Consider the following 23,110-nt stretch of genomic DNA (forward strand, 5'->3'; position numbering starts at 1 on the left):
ATAACTTTCTGGGTTGTCGGTTTTGTGCTAGATTTAACCAATGCACTATTTAGCGTCGGTATGATTTTGCTTTGAACTACTTTGGACGCAGGTTTAATTATCCAGAAATGTCATCGGAAAGCCATCCGACTACCGGAGTTCACAAAAAAACGCAAAGAAAATGAAAGACACCCGAGGCCCAAAACCGACGATGAAGCTTCTCCTAAGCCAGTTGCCGGTTCGCTTGATGTTCGTCGTGTTTCACTGTTGCAGTCATTACACTTGGGCTATCCTGCTGGCAGGCTACCTGCAGTCGACCTGAATTCCAAAGTCCTGGTCCGGCGTCGGTTGCTGTCACCTCTTCCCTGACATCAGTGCGCCAGGGGTATAAAAGATGCAGCTGACGCCATTTTCTTCAGTCCTTCTTGCTGCGCGGTGCCCAAAGCAAAAGCAGTTCACAAGTGCCGGTCGGCCAACTCCTGAGATTTTCAAAACCGAATTTCAGATCCAAAGTCTTCATTAAAGCTAAGTACCCCATTGGGGAAACTTTTTTTCTTGCTCCAGACCGATGTCAGAAAAAGTTAACAGTTGTATTTTTTGTGGGAAGCAAATACCTCATAAGGATTTTCATTCTTACTGTATTCCTTGCCTAGGCCCTGACCACGACGTTGCTAGCTGTCGGTTTTGTGCTAGATTTAACCAACGCACTATTAAGCGTCGGTACGATTTTGCCTTTCATTACTTTGCCCGAAGATTTAATTATATAATACCGTCGGAAAGCCGACGACCGGAGTTTATAAAAAGCACAAGGAAAAGGACAGGCATCCGAGTTCCAGAACCAACGACGAGGCCTCCGCTAGGCCTGTCGCCGGTTCTCAGTAAGGCGCTTTCGCAGCCCCTGACGCCTGCTACCTCAGAGCCACAGGCCACTTCCGACTCCCACGTGGAGCCGACTAGGCCTCTGGATACTCAAGGTATTGGACACTCGGAAACTGTTCCCTCAGATGGGTCTGGAGCCACTGAGCAGGCATTGGCTTCTGAGGGTGTTTTCAGACCTACACAGTTATATGTTAAGCCAACCTCAGTTTCAAAGGGAAAGACTAAAGCTCCACTAAAGACAAAGAAACAAGTACAGCAATCCCATGGACAGGCCTCCATGCCTAAAAAACAGATGCTCAAAATGGCCGAAGATCTAATTACTTTAATCGGGGGTTCCCATCCCTCTCCTGATAAGAGGCCTAGGAAAGAGACAGAATATGAATCTTTAGATCAGGTTTCCATTTCCTCTGATTCCTCTTCTGAACATGAATACTCTCTTCCTCCCTATGAGGATTCTGATGCTGAAGAATCTATCCCTTCAGCCTCTCCTCCTGTGGATTATTCTTTTGGGGAAACCCTGCATACCATGAGGAAGCACTTCCACTGCGAGAGCCAAGACTACTCAGAATCTAAGAAAAGGCTTAGAGACTTCCTTTTACTTCCTCAGCACAGGCCTCTTGCTATTCCTCCTGTTTTAGACATTGTAGATGATGTATTTTCAGAGTCCGGACTGTCTCCAGACTCTTTACCTCCAGCACCTGTTAAGCCAGACAGATATTACAGGGTTCCAGATTCCCATAAATTTATTTATGAAAACCCTGCTGCTGACCCGGAAACTATATCTCAGGGTCCCAAAGGGGTAAAGGCTTCCACTGCAAAAAACCCTATCCCCTCAGTCAGGGATTGAAGGGCACTGTACAGATGGGGGGAAAAGATTTATACTTCTGCTACCTTGGCTGTAAGAGCTTTAAATTGTCAGTTTCATATGCTTAAATATCAGCAATACTTAATGTCACTGCTTAAACAGAAAATTTGACTAATTCTGAATGTGCAGAAAACAAAGAAATGCAGGATTTATTGCATGCAGCTGAACAAGTGGGAAAGCATACTTTGCAATGTGGTTTTGACTCTCTGGAGGCCTCCTGCAAGGCCACTGTTACAGGTACTGTCATTAGGAGGCATGCTTGGTTAAAGGAACAGAATCTGCCTGATCATGTTAAAGCAAAATTATTAGATGCTCCACTACAGCATGATACTTTGTTTGGTGTTAAAGCAGAAGAGGTGTTGAAGAAAATGGAGGACAAAGTGAAATCTATGCAGACAGTTAAGGATTTCTTACAGGTACAGCCGCCGAGATTTAGCAGGAACTGGCCTTCAAAGAATTGGTCCTTTCCAGTGTCAGACTGGTCACAAAGAGGCAGATACAGATGCCCAAGAGGCAAATCACAGCCCCAAGGCTCATACAGGTCTAAACAATGGGGTGCTTCTACCTCCAAAAGAGGAGAAGACAAATCTCAGCCATACAGGAAACCGTCCCAATGACTTTCCTCTGCCAGCACCAAGCACTTATCTTTTGGCAGCCCCCTTAGGGGGAAAACTAGCACTTTTTTCACAAAATTGGCACATGATCACCCAGGACAAATGGGTCTTGAATATAGTGTCACAGGACTACAGGTTCCATTTTCACTCCCTGCCAAGGTCAAAAGGTATGCCAGACCTGCCACACAATCAATGGGCAGAAGCACAAAAACAAGTTTCATCTCTCATGGACATGAGGGCCATTCAACGAGTGTCGCAGCAAGAGCAGGGACAAGGATTTTACTCACGACTTTTCTTGGTACCCAGAAAGGACAAAGCCTGGAGACCAATACTCGACCTGCCTATTCTAAACACATTTCTGGACATTCCAAAATTCAAAATGTTGACTCTGCAACAACTCCTGCCCATGCTGGGCAAGAAGGCTTGGCTTGTAACATTGGACCTAAAAGAGGCATACCTGCATGTCCCAGTCAGACAGTCTTGCAGAAGATACCTCAGATTCATAGCTGGCTCAATACACTACCAATTCTCTGCACTGCCCTTTGGCTTATCTACTGCGCCCAGGGTCTTCACAAAATGCCTGGCACCAGTAATTGCATTTTGCAGACAAAGAGGAATTCAAATATATCCTTACTTGGATGACTGCCTTATTCAAGCAGAGAACAAGGACATTCTACTAAAGCATCTGGCGTTTGTAAAAAGATTACTAATTTGCCTAGGGTACACCGTAAACGAAAAGAAATCAAAACTAGTACCCTCTCAAGAGATAATATTCCTGGGTGCAAGCTTAAATACAACTGCCCAGATGGCTTAACTCATGCCAGACAAACAACACCAACTGACTTCTTACTTCAAAATGTTGGCAACAAAGACCGAGTTATCTGCAAGAAAAATTCTGCAGGCTTTGGGTTTCATGGCATCCTACATTCTACTAATTCCGTATGCAAGACTGCATATGAGGAAACTACAGTGGTATCTAAAAAGTGTTTGGACTCAACATTGCCACAGCCTGGAAACATTAATTACCCTCAATCCCTGCCTGCAACAGGAGTTTCAATGGTGGGCACAGGCCTGTCATCACAATAAGGGACAGCCATTCACTTTACCCACAGCCAGGCAGACATTAACAACAGATGCATCAGACTATGCTTGGGGGTCACACATGGCAGGAAAATGTATTCAGGGCACATGGTCCACAAGCCAAATGCATCTTCATATCAATCAAAAAGAGATGCTAGCTATTCAAAATGCCCTGACAGCCTTCAAGGATCTGCTTCATCCTGGACAACTGCTGATAAAGACGGACAATACTACAGTCATGTGGTACATAAACAAGCAGGGAGGCACACATTCTTATCCCCTCTGCAGATTAGCCATGACTTTGTGGTACACAGCATTGACTTACCAAGTACACCTGCAAGCACAATACCTGCCAGGAAGGATAAATACTCATGGCAGACGAACTAAGCAGAAACCTCATGGATCCTCACGAGTGGAACTGGATCCTCAAGTCTTCAGCATGATAACAAAGAAATGGGGATGCCCAGACATAGATCTGTTTGCCTCCCCTCACAACTGCCAACTACAGAGATTCTGCACAAGGACTTTCACAAGCAAGCATGGAAAGTGGATGCTCTATCATTCAGCTGGAAAACCCTAACAGTATATGCCTTTCCTCCTCTGCCTCTCCTCCCCAAGGTACTCCTAAAGATCAGACAAGAGAAGCCAAAAATGATTCTGATTGCCCCAGACTGGCCCCACCAGCACTGGTACCCAATCGTAAAGAGCTTGTCTCAAGGCCCAGCCTGGACATAACCTCTAATTCCTCACTTACTGACCCAACGAAACAATCAGATCCTGTACAGCCTACTCAGGACCCTAAATCTGGCAGCATGGCGGATAATGTAGCCATTCATAACACACCTCTCTCTAAAGCAGTGATGGATGTTATTTCGGAGGCCAAGAGGCCCAGTACCAGAAAATCTTATGCAGAAAAATGGAAGAGATTCTGTGCTTGGAACCAGGCACAAGGAATTGACACGTTTGTACCAAATATTCCTCAGATTTTACAATACCTAACTGAGATGCTGGATAAAGGCCTATCCTTTTCATCAATTAAAATCCATGCCTCTGCCATTTCAGCTCATTACAACACGGAACCACCTATTTTTTCTCATCCATTGCTAAGGCAGTACCTCAGAGGGGCCAAAAACATAAGACTTCCAAGGAGAGCACCAATACCTGCATGGGACCTCAATTATGTCTTGGAAAAACTCACACTGCCTCCTTTTGAGCCAGCCAATACAGCTGAGATAAAGTTCTTATCATGGAAAACAGCTGTGCTCCTAGCAATAACCTCTGCAAGACGAGTCTCAGAGTTACAGGCACTCATGGCTGTGGAACCTTTTGTCATTTTCCATCCAGACAGGGTTTCTCTCAGGACAAACCCAACATTTATGTCTAAGGTAGTGTCCAGCATGGCCCTTAACCAAACCATTCATTTGCCTACTTTTTTATCTAAACCCACAGAATAAGGGTGAGAGACTCATGTATTCTTTGGACATACACAGACAGCTACGCTTCTACTTGGACAGAACTAAAGCTTTCAGAAAGACTGAGCAACTCTTAGTGGCATATGCTGCAGGATCACAAGGAAAGGCTATCTCAAAGCAGACTATTTCAAAATGGATAGGCCACTGCATTTGTTTCTGCTATTCACAACATGGCAAATCAGTGCCTTAAGGGCATTAGGCCACATTCAACCAGAGCAGCAGTCACGTCAGCAGCCTTCCTCAGAGGAGTACCAACCAAAGACATTTTAGAGGCTGCAACTTGGAGTTCAGTGCACACTTTTACAAGGCACTACCACTTACCTCTCTACTCTAAATCCAGAGCAGGCTTTGCCACTGCAGTTCTGCAGGGCCTTATAGCCTCTCCTAACCCTATTTAGATCCAGCCACCCAACCTCAGCTTTGGGATTCAACCTAAGTGTAATGACTGCAACAGTGAAACACGATGAACATAGTACAGTTGTGTACCTACCATAAATGAAGATGTTCGAGTGTATTCACTGTTGCAGTCCAGATTACCCACCCACCACCCCCCTTTTCTTTGCTGGGACTTATCTGTACTTCCCTATTCTATACAACCTATGTCGTGTATTTGCTTGTAGATGAAGGAAATGTTTACTTTAGTGCATGCATACTTATTGGCATTATTTTAGCCTACCCTTTTGGGGGCACCTGACATCTGGGGCAAGAAAAAAAGAAGAAAATGTCATTGGCTGCATCTTTTATATCCCTGGCGCTCTGACGTGAGGGAAGAGGCGACAGCAACCGACGCCGGACCTAGACTTTGGAATTCAGGCCGACTGCGGGTATCCTGCCAGCAGGATAACCCAAGTGTAATGACTGCAACAGTGAATACACTCGAACATCTACATTTATGGTAGGTACACAACTGTACTTCCCTTCTTCCATGACGTCAGGTCATCATGGATATAAAACATGCAGCAGATGCCATTACATCAGTCTTTCTTGCCGTACAGTGCCTGAAGCAGAAGCAGCTCGCAAGTGCCGGTTGGCCGACTCCTGAAATTTTCGTTTTCGAGTCTCTGAACCGAAGTTTTCAACTAAAGCTAAGTACCCCGTTGGGGAAACATTTTCTTGCTCCTTACCGATGTCAGTAAAAGTTAATAATTGCATTATATGTGGAAAGCAAATATCTCAAAGATTTTCATTCATACTGTATTCTTTGCCTAGGCTCTCACCACGACGTACCTTGCTGTCGGTTTTGTGCCTTATTTAATCAGCGCATTATCCATCATCAGTATATTTTCGCCTCTGAATATTTCGGTTCTCGGTTTAATTATCCAGAAATGTCGTCGGTTAGCCATCCGACTACCGGGATTTCGAAAAAATGCAAAGAGAGGCCTAGGGCTGATCTTGATTATGAATCTTCAGATCAGGATTCTGTTTCTTCTGACTCTTCTCATGAGCTTGATTTGTCCTTACCTACATATGAGGAATCTGATGCAGAGGATTCTATTCTCTCTGCTTCCCCTCCTGAGGATTTTTCTTTTGGGGAAACTTTACATAACTTTAAGGGAGCATTGTCACTGGGAAAGCCAGGAATTTTCTGATTCAAAAAAGCGGCTTAGGGATTTCATTCTTCTACCTCAGCATAGGCCTTTGACTATACCTCCTGTACTAGACATTATTGATGATGTTTTCTTGGAATCCAGTTTGGCCCCTGATTCCCTGCCTTCTGCTCCTAGTAAACCTGACAGATATTGTAGGGTTCCTGAGTCCCACAAGTTCCTTTTCAAAAATCCTGTTGCAAATCCAGAGACTTATTTCTCAGGGGCCCAAGGTCATTAAGGCTTCTACTGCTAAAAATACTACCCCTTCTGATAGAGACTCCAGGGTGCTGGATAGATGGGGTAAAAAGGTTTATACTTCAGCAACTTTGGCAATCAGAGCTTTAAACTGCCAATTTCATATGTTAAAATATCAGCAACATGTCATTGGACTGCTTAAACAGAAAATTATGTTGATTCCTGACTGTGTGGAAAATAAAGATTTACAAGACTTAATGAATTCTGCTGAACAAGTTGGAAAACATACTTTTCAATGTGGTTTTGATTCTTTAGAGGTCTCTTGCAGGACTGCTGTTACTGGGTCTGTGCTTAGAAGGCATGCTTGGCTTAAGGAGCAATCTTTGCCTGATCATGTTAAAGCTAAATTGTTGGATGCTCCTTTAAATCAGGACCGCCTGTTTGGCAACAAGGCTGAAGAAGTACTTAAAAAGATGGAAGATAAAGCTAAATCTATGCAAACTGTTAAAGATTTTTTACAAGTGCAACCTCCTAGATTTAGTAGGCACTGGCCTACTAATAATTGGTCCTTTCCAGGTCTTCTCGAGCCAAACCCAGACACTGCAAAAAACCCAAATTTCCGTCCCAGGGGACTCTCAGAACTAAGCAATAGGAGGCCTCCACTTCCAAATCTGGATGTAACAAGACACCCCCTATGGTAAACAGTCTCAATGACTTCCTTTTAAAATTCCCAAGCACTTGTCTTTTGACCGCCCCTTTGGGGGGAAAGATTCCTCTTCATGCAAAGAACTGGGAACTCATAACCCAGGACAAATGGGTTTTAAATATGGTGTCCCAGGGATACAGATTTCATTTCCGCACATTGCCAACACCAAATGGGTGGCCAGACCTGCTCCCAAATCAGTGGGCTGAGGCTCAAAAACAAGTACTTTCCCTCTTAAGCATGGGGGCTATTCAGCTGGTACCAGAAGAGGAAAAGGGGCAAGGTTTCTACTCCAGACTTTTTCTGGTACCCAGAAAAGACAAATCATGGCGTCCAATCCTGGACCTGTCTACTCTAAACACCTTTCTGGAGATTCTAAAATTCAGGATGCTGACTCTTCACCAATTACTTCCAATGCTAGACAAAGACGCCTGGTTGGCAACACTAGATTTAAAAGAAGCATACTTGCATATCCCAGTCAGGGAATCTTGCAGAAGATACCTACACTTCAAAGCAGGTTACACGCATTATCAGTTCTTTGCACTGCCCTTTGGCTTGTCTACTGCACCCAGGGTATTCACAAAGTGCCTAGCTCCAGTTATTGCATTTTGCAGGCAAAGAAGTATTCAAATATACCCATACCTGGACGATTGTCTAATTCAGGCAGAAATCCAGGACATACTTTTGAATCATCTGGCGTTTGTAAAAAGGGTTCTGACTTGTCTGGGGTACACCATAAACGAAAAGAAATCATAACTGGTACCCTGTCAACAAATTACATTCCTGGGAGTAAGCTTAAATACAACTTCCCAGATGGCTTATCTCATGCCAGAAAAGCAAATTCATTTGGTAACCTATTTCAAACAAGTGGCCACAAAAACTCTGCTATCTGCAAGACAAATACTGCAAGCCTTGGGGTTCATGGCTTTCTGCATTCTTCTAATTCCATATGCAAGACTGCATATGAAGAAATGGAGTCAGCATTCTCACAGCCTAGAAACAATGATTCATATCATACCTTGCCTACGCCTAGAGTTCCTCTGGTGTGCAAAGGCCTGCCACCAAAACAAGGGACTACCATTCACACTACCCCCTGCCGCCCAAACCCTAACAACAGATGCATCAGACTATGCATGGGGGGGCTCACCTGGCAGGGAAGTGCATTCAGGGCAAATGGAACCCAAGTCAAATGCACCTACATATCAATCAAAAAGAAATGTTAGCTCTACAGAATGCTCTGACAGCCTTCAAGGGCTACATTCTTCCAGGACAACTAATGGTAAAGACAGACAACACCACGGTATGTGGTACATAAACCAGCAGGGGGGGTACACATTCCTACCCCCTCTGCAGACTAGCCATGGCATTGTGGAACACAGCCTTGAACTACCAAGTGCACCTACAAGCTCAATTCCTGCCAGGAAAATTAAATACACTGGCAGACGGACTAAGCAGAAACCTCATGTTCAAGTGTATTCACTGTTGCAGTCCTGGATGTCCTTCAAGGATGCATCTGCAGTCCTAACAAATGGGTTGTCCGGCCTCAGGCAGCCCTTCGGTCGGCCGGATTCCAAAGTCTGGGTCTGGCCTCGGCTGATGTCGCACTTCACCCGATGTCATAGCTGCTGTTAATAGGGTATAAAGGCATCAGCCAACGCCATTTTCCTCAGTCTTTCATGCCGCGTGGCGCCCGAAGCAGAAGCTGTTCGCAAGTGCCGGTCGGTCAGAACCAGAGATTGCTACTACCGAAGACTTCTAAAAAGCTAAGTACCCTGTTGGGGACTCTTTCTTGCCTCAGCCGATGTCAGAAAAAGTGAATATCTGTTTAACTTGTGGGAAACAAATACCTCATAAAGATTTCCACTCTTACTGCCTACCTTGTTTAGGCCCAGACCACGACGTAGCAGCTTGTCTAGCCTGTGCTTCCTTCAACCGACGGACACTTAGACGGCGGTCGGAGTTTGCAGAGGAGTTTTTCGGCTCCGCTTTTGCTTATAACATGCCGTCGGAGACTTCGACTTCACAATTAGCTAAAAAGCGTAACGAAAAGGACCGACACTCATGGTCCGCGGTTTCGCCGAAACGCGGTTAAGCCAATCATGAGTGTCTCGGTTTCGCTGAAACCGAGTCCGCGGTTCTTCCTTCGGCCGAAAGCATGCCTCCTACAACCGAGGCTTCATCCAGCATGGCTGAATCTGCTACTGAAATTCCACCTGCTCTTACAGGTTCTCAGGATTTATCAGATACTATCCCCTTAGACATATCTACTCCTGCACGTGGAGCTGCTAGGCCCCCTGCATCCATGTCAATTAAGGCTTTTGCCAGGGCTAAAGCAGCTAAATCAACAAAGACCGTGCCTGCTAAAACTCCCTCTCACAGGCCTAGCTCTAGTACTCAGATGCTTAGTCTAGCAGAGGATCTCATTTCTTTGATCAGGGGATCCCAGCCTCACCCTGACAGGGCCTCTCACCCCCCTCCAGAGAAGAGGCCTAGAGCAGAGCCCCCTGAGCCACTTTCTACTGATTATTCCTCTGATGATTCAGACAATACAAATCCCCCAGAAGGCCCCTATTCTTCATATGAGGACTCAGATGCAGAAGAATCCATCCCTTCTGCCTCTCCTCCTGAGGAATTTTCTTTTGGGGAAACCTTGCATGCTATGAGAGAACAATTTCAATGGCAGGGCCAGGATTTCTCAGACTCTAGGAAAAGGCTTAGGACCTTTTTACATTTGCCACAGCATAGGCCTTTAGCCATTCCTCCAGTTCTTACAGTTGTGGATGATGCATTTAATGATGCTTGTACTGCTCCTGACTCTCTTCCTCCGGCCCCTGCTAAGCCTGACAGATACTACAGGGTTCCGGACACACATTATCACTTGTATAAGGCTCCTATTGCAGATCCTGAAACTATTTCACAGGGCCCCAAAGCTGTAACAGCTGCCTCTACCAAAAACCCCCTCCCCTCTGAAAGAGAATCTAGGGCTTTAGAGAGATGGGGTAAAAAAGTGTATACTTCTGCTACTCTTTTGGCCAGGGCCTTGAACTGTCAATTCCACATGATTCAGTATCAGGAATTCCTGTTAGATCAGCTAACTAAAAAACTGTCCTCACCTGAGCCTTTAGACCGTAAGTCCCTTCAGGATTTGGTACATAACACTCAGCAGGTCAGTAATCATTCCTTAAAATGCGGCTATGATGCACTGGAGGCTTCCTTTAGAGCAGCTATGACTGGTACAGTGATCAGAAGGCATGCATGGTTAAAAGAGCAATCCTTACCAGACCATGTAAAGTCCAAGCTTCTAGATGCTCCCATGGAAAAGCACAGCTTGTTTGGCTCCCCTGCACAGCAAGTGTTGAAGAAGGTGGAAGAAAAAGCTAAATCTGTCCAGACAGTTAAGGATTTCTTACAGGTCCAGCCTCCGAGGCTTAGTAGGAACTGGCCTTCCAAGAATTGGTCCTTTCCAGACACCACCACAGCACAGAAAAGCAGAAATAGACGCCCAAGAGGCAGAGGTCAATCCAGAGGTGCCTACAGGGGACGTCAGTGGCAGCCTAACGACCAGAGAAGTACTGCCACAGATCCAGCCACTACCACTTCCACAGGACAATCACAGTGACTTGGCTCTGAAACCGCCTACCAGGGAACAACTAGAAGCACCCTTAGGCGGAAAGTTAGCCTTATTTTCAGTAAACTGGCATTACATTACAGGAGACAAATGGATTTTACAGACAATAGACAAAGGCTACATGTTCCACTTCCATACTCTTCCAAGGAAGAGAGGAATGCCAAACCTACCTCCAAACCAAAAGACAAACGCTCTACAGCAAATAGACCACTTACTAAGGATGAGAGCTATAGAAAAGGTACCGGCTATGGAACAAGGACAAGGATTTTATTCCAGGCTTTTCCTGGTACCAAGAAAGGAAAACCAATGGAGACCTATCCTCGACCTGTCCGCTCTGAACACATATCTCATTGTTCCAAAATTCAAGATGCTGACCCTACAGCAACTTCTTCCCATGCTGGGCAAGGAGTCTTGGCTGGTGACTCTGGATCTCAAGGAGGCATACCTGCATGTCCCCATACGACCAAATTGCAGAAGATACCTCAGATTTCTTGCAGGATCAGAGCATTATCAATTCTCAGCATTGCCTTTTGGCTTATCTACTGTGCCCAGAGTATTCACGAAATGCCTGGCATCAGTAATTGCTCATTGCAGACTTCAGGGAATTCAAATTTATCCATACCTGGACGACTGCCTGTTACAAGCGGACAGCAAAGACAAATTAACAAAAGATTTGAAAAAGGTTATCCACCTGCTGCAAGCCCTGGGATACACAGTCAACACAAAAAAGTCAAGGCTGATACCATCCCAAAGGATAACTTTCTTGGGTGCAGAACTGGACACATCAAACCAGATGGCATTCCTCACAGCAGAGAAACAGAAGCAACTACCACTCTACTTCATGGCATTAACAGCGCAGAACCAGCTTACAGCAAGGAAAATCCTGCAAGCCCTGGGTTACATGGCATCCTGCATAATATTGATTCCACATGCCAGACTACATATGAGGAAGTTGCAATGGTACCTGAGGAATTTATGGTCTCAGCACAAGCACAGCCTAGAAACCCAAATTCCAATAATTCCATGCCTGAAGCAAGAATTCCAGTGGTGGGCCCAGGCCTGTCAATTGAACAAAGGACTGCCCTTCCACAGGCCTCACCCAAGCCAGACTATCACCACGGACGCCTCAGACCTCGGTTGGGGGGCACACATGGTGGACAAGTGCATACAAGGCTTATGGACTCAAGACCAGATGAATCTACACATAAATCAAAAAGAGATGCTGGCAGTAAAGCAGGCAATTCAGACATTCAAACCGTTTCTTCAACATGGTCATTTGCTGATAAGGATGGACAACACCACAGTTATGTGGTATATCAACAAATAGGGAGGCACACATTCATATCCTCTATGCCGGATGGCAATGGACCTCTGGAATGTGGCCCTGAATCTCAACATTCAGCTCCAGGCCATATTTGTGCCAGGAAAAGAAAATATACTAGCAGACATCTTAAGCAGAACTACCACGGATGCCCACGAATGGATGCTGCACCCAGACCACTTGCTTGGAAGGTGGACTCCCTATCCTTCAGTTGGGAAAACCTGACAGCATATGCATTCCCACCTCTTCCTTTGATGCACAAAGTGCTACTGAAAATCAAAGAAGATCACCCAAGGATCATCTTGATAGCTCCAGACTGGCCGAGGCAACATTGGTACACGCTACTGAGGAGCATGTCGCGGGAACACGCATGGCCTCTACCCCTACTTCCTCTACTGCTAACACAGAACAACTTCAAAATCCTGCATCCAAACTTGAAAACACTGCAGCTAGCTGCTTGGAACATTACATAAGACAAAATAACCCAGATTTATCTCAAAGGGTTAAAGACATTATCTTGGAGGCTCGCAGACCCTCAACAAGGAAAACTTATTCAGCAAAATGGAAAAGATATCTCATTTGGAGTGCAACAAAAGGAGTAGATGCATCATTGGCAAACATAGCTAACATCCTGGAATATTTAGCAGAGCTCCACTAAGATTCATGCATCAGCAATTTCAGCAGAATACAACATGGATCCTCCAGTCTTTTCTCAACCTCTACTCAGGCAGTTTCTGAGAGGAATTAAAAATGTAAAGCCACCAAGGAAACCACCATTGCCTACATGGGACTTGAACTTTGCGTTAGAAAAGTTGACACTCCCCCCTTTTGAACCAGCAGCAACAGCAGAATTACTGTACTTATCTTGGAAAACTGCATTCCTGCTTGCAATCACTTCAGCAAGAAGGGTTTCTGAATTACAGGCATTAATGGCAGTACAGCCCTTCCTTATCTTCCATCAGGATAGAGTGTCCATGAGAACTAATCCTACTTTTATGCCAAAGGTGGTCTCCAGGGTATCATTAAACCAAGCAATACACCTACCCACATTCTTCCCCAACCCGCAGAACAGGGGGGAAAGACTACTGCATACCTTGGATGTGCATAGACAATTACGCTACTACCTGGACAGAACCAAGAACAATAGAAAAACTGACCAGCTTCTGGTAGCATATGCAACAGGAATGGAAGGAAAAGCAATTTCAAAACAAACAATCTCAAAATGGATAGGAAATTGCATTAGATTTTGTTACTCTTTTCATGGAAAGGCAACTCCAGAAAACATCAGACCTCACTCCACAAGGGCTACAGCCACTACTACAGCTTTCTTACAAGGAGTGGCTACCAAAGACATTTTAGATGCTGCTACTTGGAGCTCCGTGCATACATTTGCCAAGCATTATAATCTACCTTTATACTCCAGATCCCGAGCAGGTTTTGCCACTGCTGTTTTGAAGGGATCTTAACTACACCATAACTCTTACTGCCTCCTTAGTGCCTCCTCCCCCAGTTTGGCTATGGTATTCTACCCATTTGTTAGGACTGCAGATGCATCCTTGAAGGACATAGTACAGTTTTGTACCTACCATAAATGTAGATGTCCGAGAGGTATGCATCTGCAGTCAGGATTACCCACCCTCCTTCCCCTCTGTGGTACTCCTAGGGTATTTACCCATCTTGTAGCTAGCTGGGGGAATCTATTATGGTGTATTTGTTTGTATATATGTATATACATGTTTATTTTTATTTGCTCTCTACTGTTTGGAATCATTTGCATTTATCCAAATTTAGCCTTCCTAGAGGGCACCTGGCATCTGGGGCAAGAAACACTGAGGAAAATGGCGTCGGCTGATGCCTTTATACCCTATTAACAGCAGCTATGACATCGGGTGAAGTGCGACATCAGCCGAGGCCAGACCCAGACTTTGGAATCCGGCCGACCGAAGGGCTGCCTGAGGCAGGACAACCCATTTGTTAGGACTGCAGATGCATACCTCTCGGACATCTACATTTATGGTAGGTACAAAACTGTACTTTACCCTCCCTCCAGACCCTAACTTCTTTTTGGCTATACCTCTACTTTCCTTTACTATGCTTAAAAGCCTTCTTGGTGTATTTGCTTTTTGTTGGAGGTATACCTTTGTGTTTTTATGTTTATTTGCTCCCCATTAGGGGAGCACCTGACATCTGGGGCAAGAAAAACTGATGTAATGACATCAGCTGCATGTTTTCATAGGTTCATAGGTTCATACTAGGCTATCTGCCCTGGGGCAATTATAAGCCTAGCCCGATTCTGTATGGCTTATGCCACCCCTTGATTTGAGTATACTGTGCCCTTTTTAAGGTTTAGTTTACTGTGCCTCTGTCTAATAGCGACACGGGAGTAATCCCTGGGACAAACCTACGATCCCCTATCCACCTATCGAGATTCTTCTTGAAGAGATTCAGTGAGATGCTCTGTCTCACATGAACTGGAATTCTATTCCAGAGCGAAGGGAGCCTCTGGGTTATGAACCTGTCCCTCCAGCAAGTTCTGTTTATTTCTGTGCTGAGGTTCAAGTCCCTTGAGCGTGTGGCTCTAAGGGATCTAGATTTACTGAGGTGGAGCATGTCCATTAATTCTGGATTTGACATAGCTTTGTATGTCAGGCATAGATCGCCTCGAAGTAGGCGGTATGCAACTGAGTAGAGCTGGAGTTTTTTTAACCGAGCAGCATATGGCATCTGTTTGAGACCCTTGATCCTCTTGGTGAGATACTTTTGGGGTCTTTCTAATTGCTGCAGGTGTCGGGTAAGGTACATCCCAAAAGGGGCATTGTATTCTATGATGGGCCTGATGAGAGATGAATAAAGGGCACGATTACCTCTCTTGATCTAGATGTGAAACCCTTCGTGATGAGGTGGGCTATGTAGAAGGTCTTTCTAACCACTTTGGCAATGTGGTTTTCAAAGGAGAGATTGCTATCAACTTGGGTCCCCAGGTCCCTAATAACTTTCTCTGTACTTAATGGGTTTCCACCTATGTGGTAATTTGTGGGCACATTGTTTTTGCCAAAGGGTATGACTATACATTTTTTGGCATTTAGCTTTAAACCATGGTGCTGGCACCAGTTATCTGCCTCTGTGAGACCTTTTTGAAGGATGTTTGTGTCAGCTGGAGAGTTGACTATGGCGCCCAGTTTGCAGTCGTCTGCGAACTTGGTGAGCCATAGTCCTCCCACGTTTGCCTGTACCTCTGAAAAGTATATACCGAACAAGAGTGGTCCCAGGACAGAACCTTGTGGGATGCCACTTGTGACCGGTTTCGAGTCTGACATGGCTCCATCAACTCTCACTCTGTGGGTTCTGTCTTTGAGCCAGTTTGCAACCCATCTTGTGACATAGGGGTTTATATTTAAGCTGGATAACTTATCTATGATGCCCGAATGGGGTATTGTGTCAAATGCCTTTGCAAGGTCCAGATAGGCTGTGTGGACTACCTTCCCTTCATCTATGGCTTTGGTGACTGTTTCGAAGAAGTCAACCAGGTTCAAAAGGCAGGATCTGCCCTTGACAAAGCCGAACTGGGTAGGATCTAGTGTCTGTAGGTCCCCAATGTCTTTGTTTATGAGCTCCATGATGATCTTCTCCATAGCCTTGCAGACTAAGCTAGTCAGGCTTATGGGGCAATAGTTTCCAGGGTCCGTAGAGGCTCTACCTTTGTGGAGTGGGACCACTGTTGCTGTACGCCATTCTGTGGGCACATATCCTGTAGTGAGGCTGAGATTGTATAGCTGTTTTATTTGAGGGATTAGTTCCTCTTGGAGTTCATGTAGGACGCAACCTGGGACGCCATCTGGTCCCATGGAAGCAGTGTTTTTTGCTTTGGAGAGGGCAGCCTTCACCTGAGCATCTGAGATGTTTGGGAGGCAGCCCTCTGCTGGGATAGATACTTGCTCTTTTGGGGGGGAGGGGGTGGAGAAGTTTGCACTGAACCTGACTGCCAGGATATTGGCGATGTCTGTGGGTTCAGTGTATTTTTTGTCGTTTAGAATCAACTCAGAACAAGTCTGGGAGTTGCATCCCAGGTTTCTAACATAACTGAAAAAAGCCTTATGATTGTCTTTGGTGTCCTGTGCAATTTTTCTCTCGAAGCTGGCCTTGGAGGATTTTATGAGGGATCGTCATGGAAGAAGGGACAGCAACTGACTCAGGACCCAAGACTTTGTTAATCAGGCCGACTGAGAGCTACCTGCAAGTAGATAACCCAAATGTAATGGCTGCAACAGTGAATACACTCAAACATCTACATTTATGGTTAAGTGTATACAACTGTACTTTCTGACTTGTGGGAAGATTCCCATAGCTGAATAGAGGGAGGAAGGAGATTAGGGAGAGGAGAAGATGCCCTGCAAGTTGGCAGTAGCGAATCCTGCTCTTGACCTGGAAAAGGCAGCCAGGTGGTAATATTTTGTGAAGTTATGCACAGATAACCAGGTGGCAGCTTCCAGGATATCCTTGTTAGGGATTTGTTTCAAGATGGCAGCAGCAGTTGTAGTTGCCCTAGGGGAGTGTGACTTAACAGCCTCGGGAGATTTTTTGCCATGATGGCTGTAATGAAATGAAATGTCATCTAATGCAGTGTTTTCCATTACAGAACCAGGATTTCTGTTTTGGTAGTGCTGATATTTATTTCTTTCCCTTCAAACTTCAGGTGCATGCTAAAGTTCACAGGTGCTTGAGGTCAAGAGGACAACACTTTCTGCAAACCACAAAAATACAGCTTTTACTTTCCTTATACAGGATACTCTCCAAACCTCAGCTGTATTGTCCATGAAAATCATGAGTAGGCTGGAAGACAAGATGTATGCTTGTCATAGTCCTATGACCACCTTAGATGTATTTTATTCTTGCCTTGTACATATATGGCACTTAGCAGTGGTCCAGGGACCCTGTACTGTTGCAGCATGTTTGACAAGAAACTCCTGGGTACACAATCACATTCCTTTTTCTTTTAAAGGGTGTGCTTGTACAGGTTGCACTATTTGGTTTTTACACAGAGTTAAGTATAATAAAACACAAAATGTATTCAACAGGTTGTTAGGAAAAAAAATAAGATTAGCTGTGTGGTGTATTACATTACCTTGTTGTCCCTTATCTTGTCACATAATTTTCCTTCTTTTATTTTTGTTTGACCATGGATGTTGTGGTGGACATTTTAGTGTTTAGGTTGAAAAGAGTTGCTGTGTTTTGTGCACTAATATTTATGTAGTCATCACTTTCTGTAGTACAGAGTTTTTGATTATTTTAGATACTTGGCCCACAATTTTTCATAATTTTTTATTATTGCTGTTCTAGGAACAAAAGTTTTGTCAGCGCTATGACCAGCTGATGGAAGCCTGGGAAAAGAAAGTGGAACGTATAGAGAATAACCCACGTCGACGTGCCAAAGAGAGCAAAGTACGAGAGTACTACGAGAAACAGTTTCCAGAGATCCGCAAACAGAGAGAACTCCAAGAGAGGATGCAGAGGTAAAGCGCTGTAAAACTCTGCACGTGTATCAGAACTATGTACTGCCATAAACAAACTTTGTGCTGGCTTGCTCTTTCAGTACCAGTCTGCTACCAAAATCTTGCTTAGCTGCATCATACTAAGGGTTCACTCTCTATGGAGCTAGCTAATGTTAGAAGGTTTAGCAGTGTCCTGCTCTGGTAATGCTGTCTTAATTTTAATACCAAAGTTTAGAAATTATTGCTTACCTCCAAGGAGATACAACATAATTATCTTCAGAATTAGTATCTTAAAAGGTTACCTAAAAGCCACGCCAATAGGCCATAGCCCATGTGCTGCCATTAAGAATCTTCCATACTGTGTACTTATTCGTGGTGTTAGCAGTCACTCCACCCTGTCTATCTATACCAATTCATGGTGTTTGTAGTCATTCCATCCTGTCTGTTTATACCGATTCATGACGTTGGCAGTCACTCTACCTGGTCTGTTTATTCCTTGAGAGAAATTCCTACTCAGACAAGACATCTTTTCAGGTATTTGATGCATTCCAAACATGAAGTTCCAAGCTCATGTCAAAGCTGGGTTTTTGAATGGGAATGGTAGAACATTAACTCTCTTCTTGTCATCCCTGCTTAGGTACATTTATTTTTCTCGTTGTTTTTTTCTTTACCTAGGGGTACTGCATCTCTCACTTGCCTCTTATGGGGGCGTCACTACATTTAGCATCCAACTACTGCTAATAACTTCTGCATATTAAGGGATGTTCTTCGTGTTTCACTGTTGCAGTCCTAACATATGAGTTATCCGGCTCCCGATAGCCCTCAGCCGGCCCGAATACCAGAGGCCTTGGTATATGACGTTGGCTGCCGTCGGTTGTAAAACTGATGTCAGAACGTCAGGTATAAAGGGAGGCAGCCGACGCCATTTCCTCAGTCTTTATTGCCGCGGAGCCCGAAGCAGATGCAATTCGCACTAGTGCCGGTCGACCGTTTACCTTCTTTTTGCTTTCCGACTACCAAGTTGAAGACGCCTTCAGATAAGTACCTAGTTGGGGATCCTCTTTTCTTGCTTTAACGAATGTCAGGTAAAGTTAATAACTGTCTTGCCTGTGGAAAACAGATTCTGCACCGTGATTTTCATTCCTATTGTATAACTTGTTTGGGCCTTGAGCACGATGTCCCTAATTGCGATCTGTGTGCATCCTTTAACTCGCATACCATATGCCGTAGAGCTAAGATTTTGTATAAACATTTCAGAGTCTGGCATAAGTTCGTCTGTATGGCGTCTTCTGGTCTCCCGGCTTCGGATATTCCTAGGAAATGCAAAGAAAAAGACTGTGACAGGCCTAGGGTTAAATCTGCTGATGATGCACCGGTGAAATTAGTTGTCAGCTCAGCGGTAGTCAGTGAGGTGCCTTTGCAGCCCCTATAGTGCGCAGATTTTCAGCCACAGCCCTTTGCCGAGACCTTTACTGAGTCCTCCATGCCACAGTCTGCTCTTTCGTCTTCAGACCCTCTGCCTGTTGCCGCCTCAGATGGGTCCGGAGCCACTATGCAGGCACCGGTTTCTGACGCCTCTTCTCTTCGACATGAGACCAGAACCAGACCGACTACCTTAGGCTGTACTTCTGCAGTTGCTAGGTCACCGGAGTCCCTCCAGATTGCTAGCAAACCTTCCAGCTGCAAACCTTCTCACAGGCAGGCATTGGCCTCCCCTCCTGTGCCTCAGTGCCAGTTGGTAAAGATGGCTGGTGATCTTCTTTCACTGATTAGGGACTCGCTTCCTCCCCCTTCCAAGAGGGCTAGGGAATTGTCTCCTGATGTTTTATCCATCTCAGATTCTGAGGTTTCCAGTGTTTCTGCTGGTGAAGAAGGAAATTCTCTACTTTTTTCTGGCTTTGAGGATTCTGATGCTGAGGACTGTATCCCTTCTGCCTCCCCCTCCAGAAGATTTTTCCTTTGGGGATACTTTGCATACTCTTAGGGAGCACTTTAAATGGGAATGTCAGGATTTTCCACAGTCTAAGAAGAGAATCAGGGAATTTTTGGATTTGCCACAGCATAAGCCTCTGGCTATACCTCCAGTTTTGGAAGTTGTGGATGAGTTTTCATGGAAAATTCTTTAACTCCTAATTCTGTTCCTCCTGCCCCTAGAAAACCTGATAGATATTATAGGGTTCCTGATTCTCATCAATTCCTTTTTAAAAACCCTGCTGCTTATCCTGAGATTATTTCTCAAGGCCCCAAGGGTGTTAAGGCTACTATTGCTAAAAACCCTGTTCCTTCTAATGAAGAGTCTAGGGCCTTGGACAGGTGGGGTAAAAAAGTCTATACCTCTGCAACCTTTGCCATTAAATCTGTGAATTGCCTTTTTCACATGCTTAAGTATCAGCAGCATACTTTGGACACTGTTAAGGCTAAACTTGGGGATATTCCTTCCATGTCGGAGAACAAAGATTTACAAGACTTTCTGAATTCTGCCAGTCTAGTTAATAAGCATTCATTACATTATGGTTTTGACACTTTGGAGGCTTCCTGCAGAGCAGCAGCCACTGGTTCCATTATTACAAGGCATGCCTGGCTAAGGGAGCAGCCTCTTTCTGAACCTGTTAAATCTAAATTGATGGATGTTCCTTTGCAAAAGGACAATCTTTTTGGTAATAAGGCTGAGGAGGTACTGAAGAAGTTGGAGGATAAAGCGAAATCTGTGCAAGCTGTAAACAATTTCCTTCAGGTTCAGCCTCCTCGGTTCAGTAGGCATTACCCTTCCAAGAATTGGTCTTTCCCTAATCCTGGCAAGCAGGGTCGCTCTAGGCCTAGGGGTTTCAGATCTTTCAGAGGACATGCTTCTGCTCCTCAAAGGGCTAAACAGTGGCATTCTTCTTCAGCTAAATCTGGGAGTTCTAAGCCAGCTTTCCAAAGCAAGTATTCTCAATGACTCCGGCCTTCTTGTGCCTACCTCTGCGGGCCCTGGGTTTCCTTTGGGGGAAGGTTAGCCAGGTTCGCAGAGGTATGGTCTACCATCACAGACAAATGGGTGCACAGTACTGTAAACCAAGGTTACAAGTTTTATTTTCACACCTTCCCTGTTCTGAAAGGGTACCCAGACATACCCAGAGCTCTCAGGACAGAGGTAGAAAATCAAATTTCTTCTCTACTGACCATGGGGGCTATAGAGCCAGTTCCTGCAAATCAGGCAGGCCTAGGTTTTTATTCAAGGTTTTTTGTGGTACCAAAAAAAGAGGGCACCTGGTGCCCTATTCTGGATCTGTCTATTCTAAACACTTTTCTGGTGATTCCCAAGTTCAAGATGCTCACTGTTCAACAGCTGCTACCCATGTTGGGCAATGATTCATGGCTGGTAACTTTGGTTCTCAAGGAGGCTTATCTGCACATTCCAATAAGGGAAAGTTGCTGGCAGTTCCTTCGCTTCAGGGCTGGGGAGCAACACTTTCAATTCTCTGCACTGCCCTTTGTCTTATCTACTGCTCCCAGCGTTTTTACAAAGTGCCTGGCTCCAGCCATTGCTTTTTGCAGGCAGAGAAACATCCACATTTATCCTTATCTGGACAACTGCCTCATTCAAGCAAACTCCCCAGAACAACTAGAAAAGGATTTGGACTTCGTGAAGGACATTCTCACCTCTTTGGGTTACACTCTCAACGAAAAGAAGTCAAAGTTGGTTCCTACAAGGGATATTGTTTTCCTGGGAGCGAGTCTGAATACAGCCACCCAGATGATATTCCTCCCTCAAGAGAAGCAAGAAGATCTTTCGGCTTACTTCAAGAGCTTGACAAGCATGACCCAGCTCTCTGCAAGGCAATTCCTGCAAGCACTGGGGTTCATGGCTTCAGGTATTCTGATGATCCCATATGCAAGGCTGCGTATGAGAAAACTTCAATGGTACCTCAAGAATCTTTGGTGTCAACACACACAGGACATAGACTTGATTCAACCCTTAATTTCCTGTCTACAAATGGAGTTCTTCTGGTGGGCAACAGCCTGCTGTCAGAACAAGGGTCTGACGTTCCGCCCACCACCTGCCAGCCAGATTCTCACCACAGACGCCTCAGATTATGCATGGGGGGGGGGGTTGCTCATCTGGAAGGCAGGGGCATACAGGGGACTTGGAGCACCCAGCAGATTCACCTGCACATAAACTTAAAGGAATTGATGGCAGTGCAGCAGGCCTTGCTGGCTTTCAAGGGCCTACTCTACCCTGGGACTCTGCTGATCAGAACAGACAATACTACAGTCATGTGGTACATGAACAAGCAGGAGGGGACTCACTCTTATCCCTTGTGCAGACAAAGCATGAGACTATGGTCATTAGCAGCTTCCATGGGCTTGCATCTAATAGCCCAGTATCTTCCAGGGAGGCTAAACTCCTTGATGGATCAATTGAGGAGACATATTCTGGATCCTCACAAGTGGCAACTGAACAAAGTAATTTTTCATCACATCACATAGCATTGGGATACTCCACAAGTGGATCTTTTCTCCTCTCACATCAATCATCTCCTTCCAACCTTCTGCACCAGGGAGTTTCACAACAAAGCTTGGAGAGTGGACGCGCTGTCCTTCCCATGGACACAACTCTCAATTTATGCTTTCCCTCCTCTGCCTCTCCTTCCCAGAGTGATGATAAAGATAAGGGACGAAAAACCCAAGGCTGTTCTAATAGCACCAGATTGGCCCAGGAAGCATTGGTATCCCCTTCTTCGTAGCCTTTCCCAGGCTCAGCCTTGGCATCTTACCCTGGTACCAGATCTGTTGGTTCAGGGAGGGGGAAAGTTTCTTCATCCTCATCTTCAAACTCTGCATTTAACTGCCTGGTTAATTCTTTAAATCTTTCCCAACAGGTGGTGGAAGTTCTTCATGAGGCCAGGAGGCCTAGCACCAGAAAATCCTATGCAGATAAATGGAAGAGATTTTGCTTTTGGATTCTGGCTAAAGGAGAAGACTCTCTTTCCCTTATTCTTGATTACTTAGCAGGCTTGCTTAATGGTGGACTTTCCTTTTCTTCAGTCAAAATTCATACTTCAGCAATTTCTGCTCATTGCTGTTTTGTGCAGCCCATTTTTTCTCACCCCTTAATGAAGCAGTTCCTGAGGGGAGATAGCAATTGTAGAACTCCCAGAAGAGCTCCTACTCCTGCTTGGGATCTGAATTTTGTCCTGGAAAAGCTTAGTCTACCTCCCTTTGAGCCAGCTGCCTCTGCAGATTTGAAGTTTCTCTCCTGGAAGACTGCTTTTCTTTTGCCTATTACTTCAGCCAGAAGAGTTTCGGAGCTACA

General features: G+C 45.0%; 1 protein-coding gene across 7 annotated transcripts in view; it reads left to right on the forward strand.

Annotated features, from left to right (window-relative positions):
- The window catches only part of NCOR2 (nuclear receptor corepressor 2), a 3,277,114-nt gene that overhangs the window by 1,703,501 nt on the left and 1,550,503 nt on the right, over positions 1-23,110 (forward strand). For all 7 annotated transcript variants that reach the window (XM_044068530.1, XM_044068534.1, XM_044068533.1 and 4 more), the window contains one exon: positions 17,663-17,835. In XM_044068530.1, coding sequence (XP_043924465.1) covers positions 17,663-17,835 — 173 coding nt within the window. The remainder of the gene's footprint in view (positions 1-17,662; positions 17,836-23,110) is intronic.

The sequence above is a fragment of the Protopterus annectens genome, chromosome 4.part0 (assembly GCF_019279795.1).
Source record: "Protopterus annectens isolate FY-2018-M chromosome 4.part0, PAN1.0, whole genome shotgun sequence".
Classification (NCBI taxonomy): Eukaryota; Metazoa; Chordata; order Ceratodontiformes; family Protopteridae; genus Protopterus; species Protopterus annectens.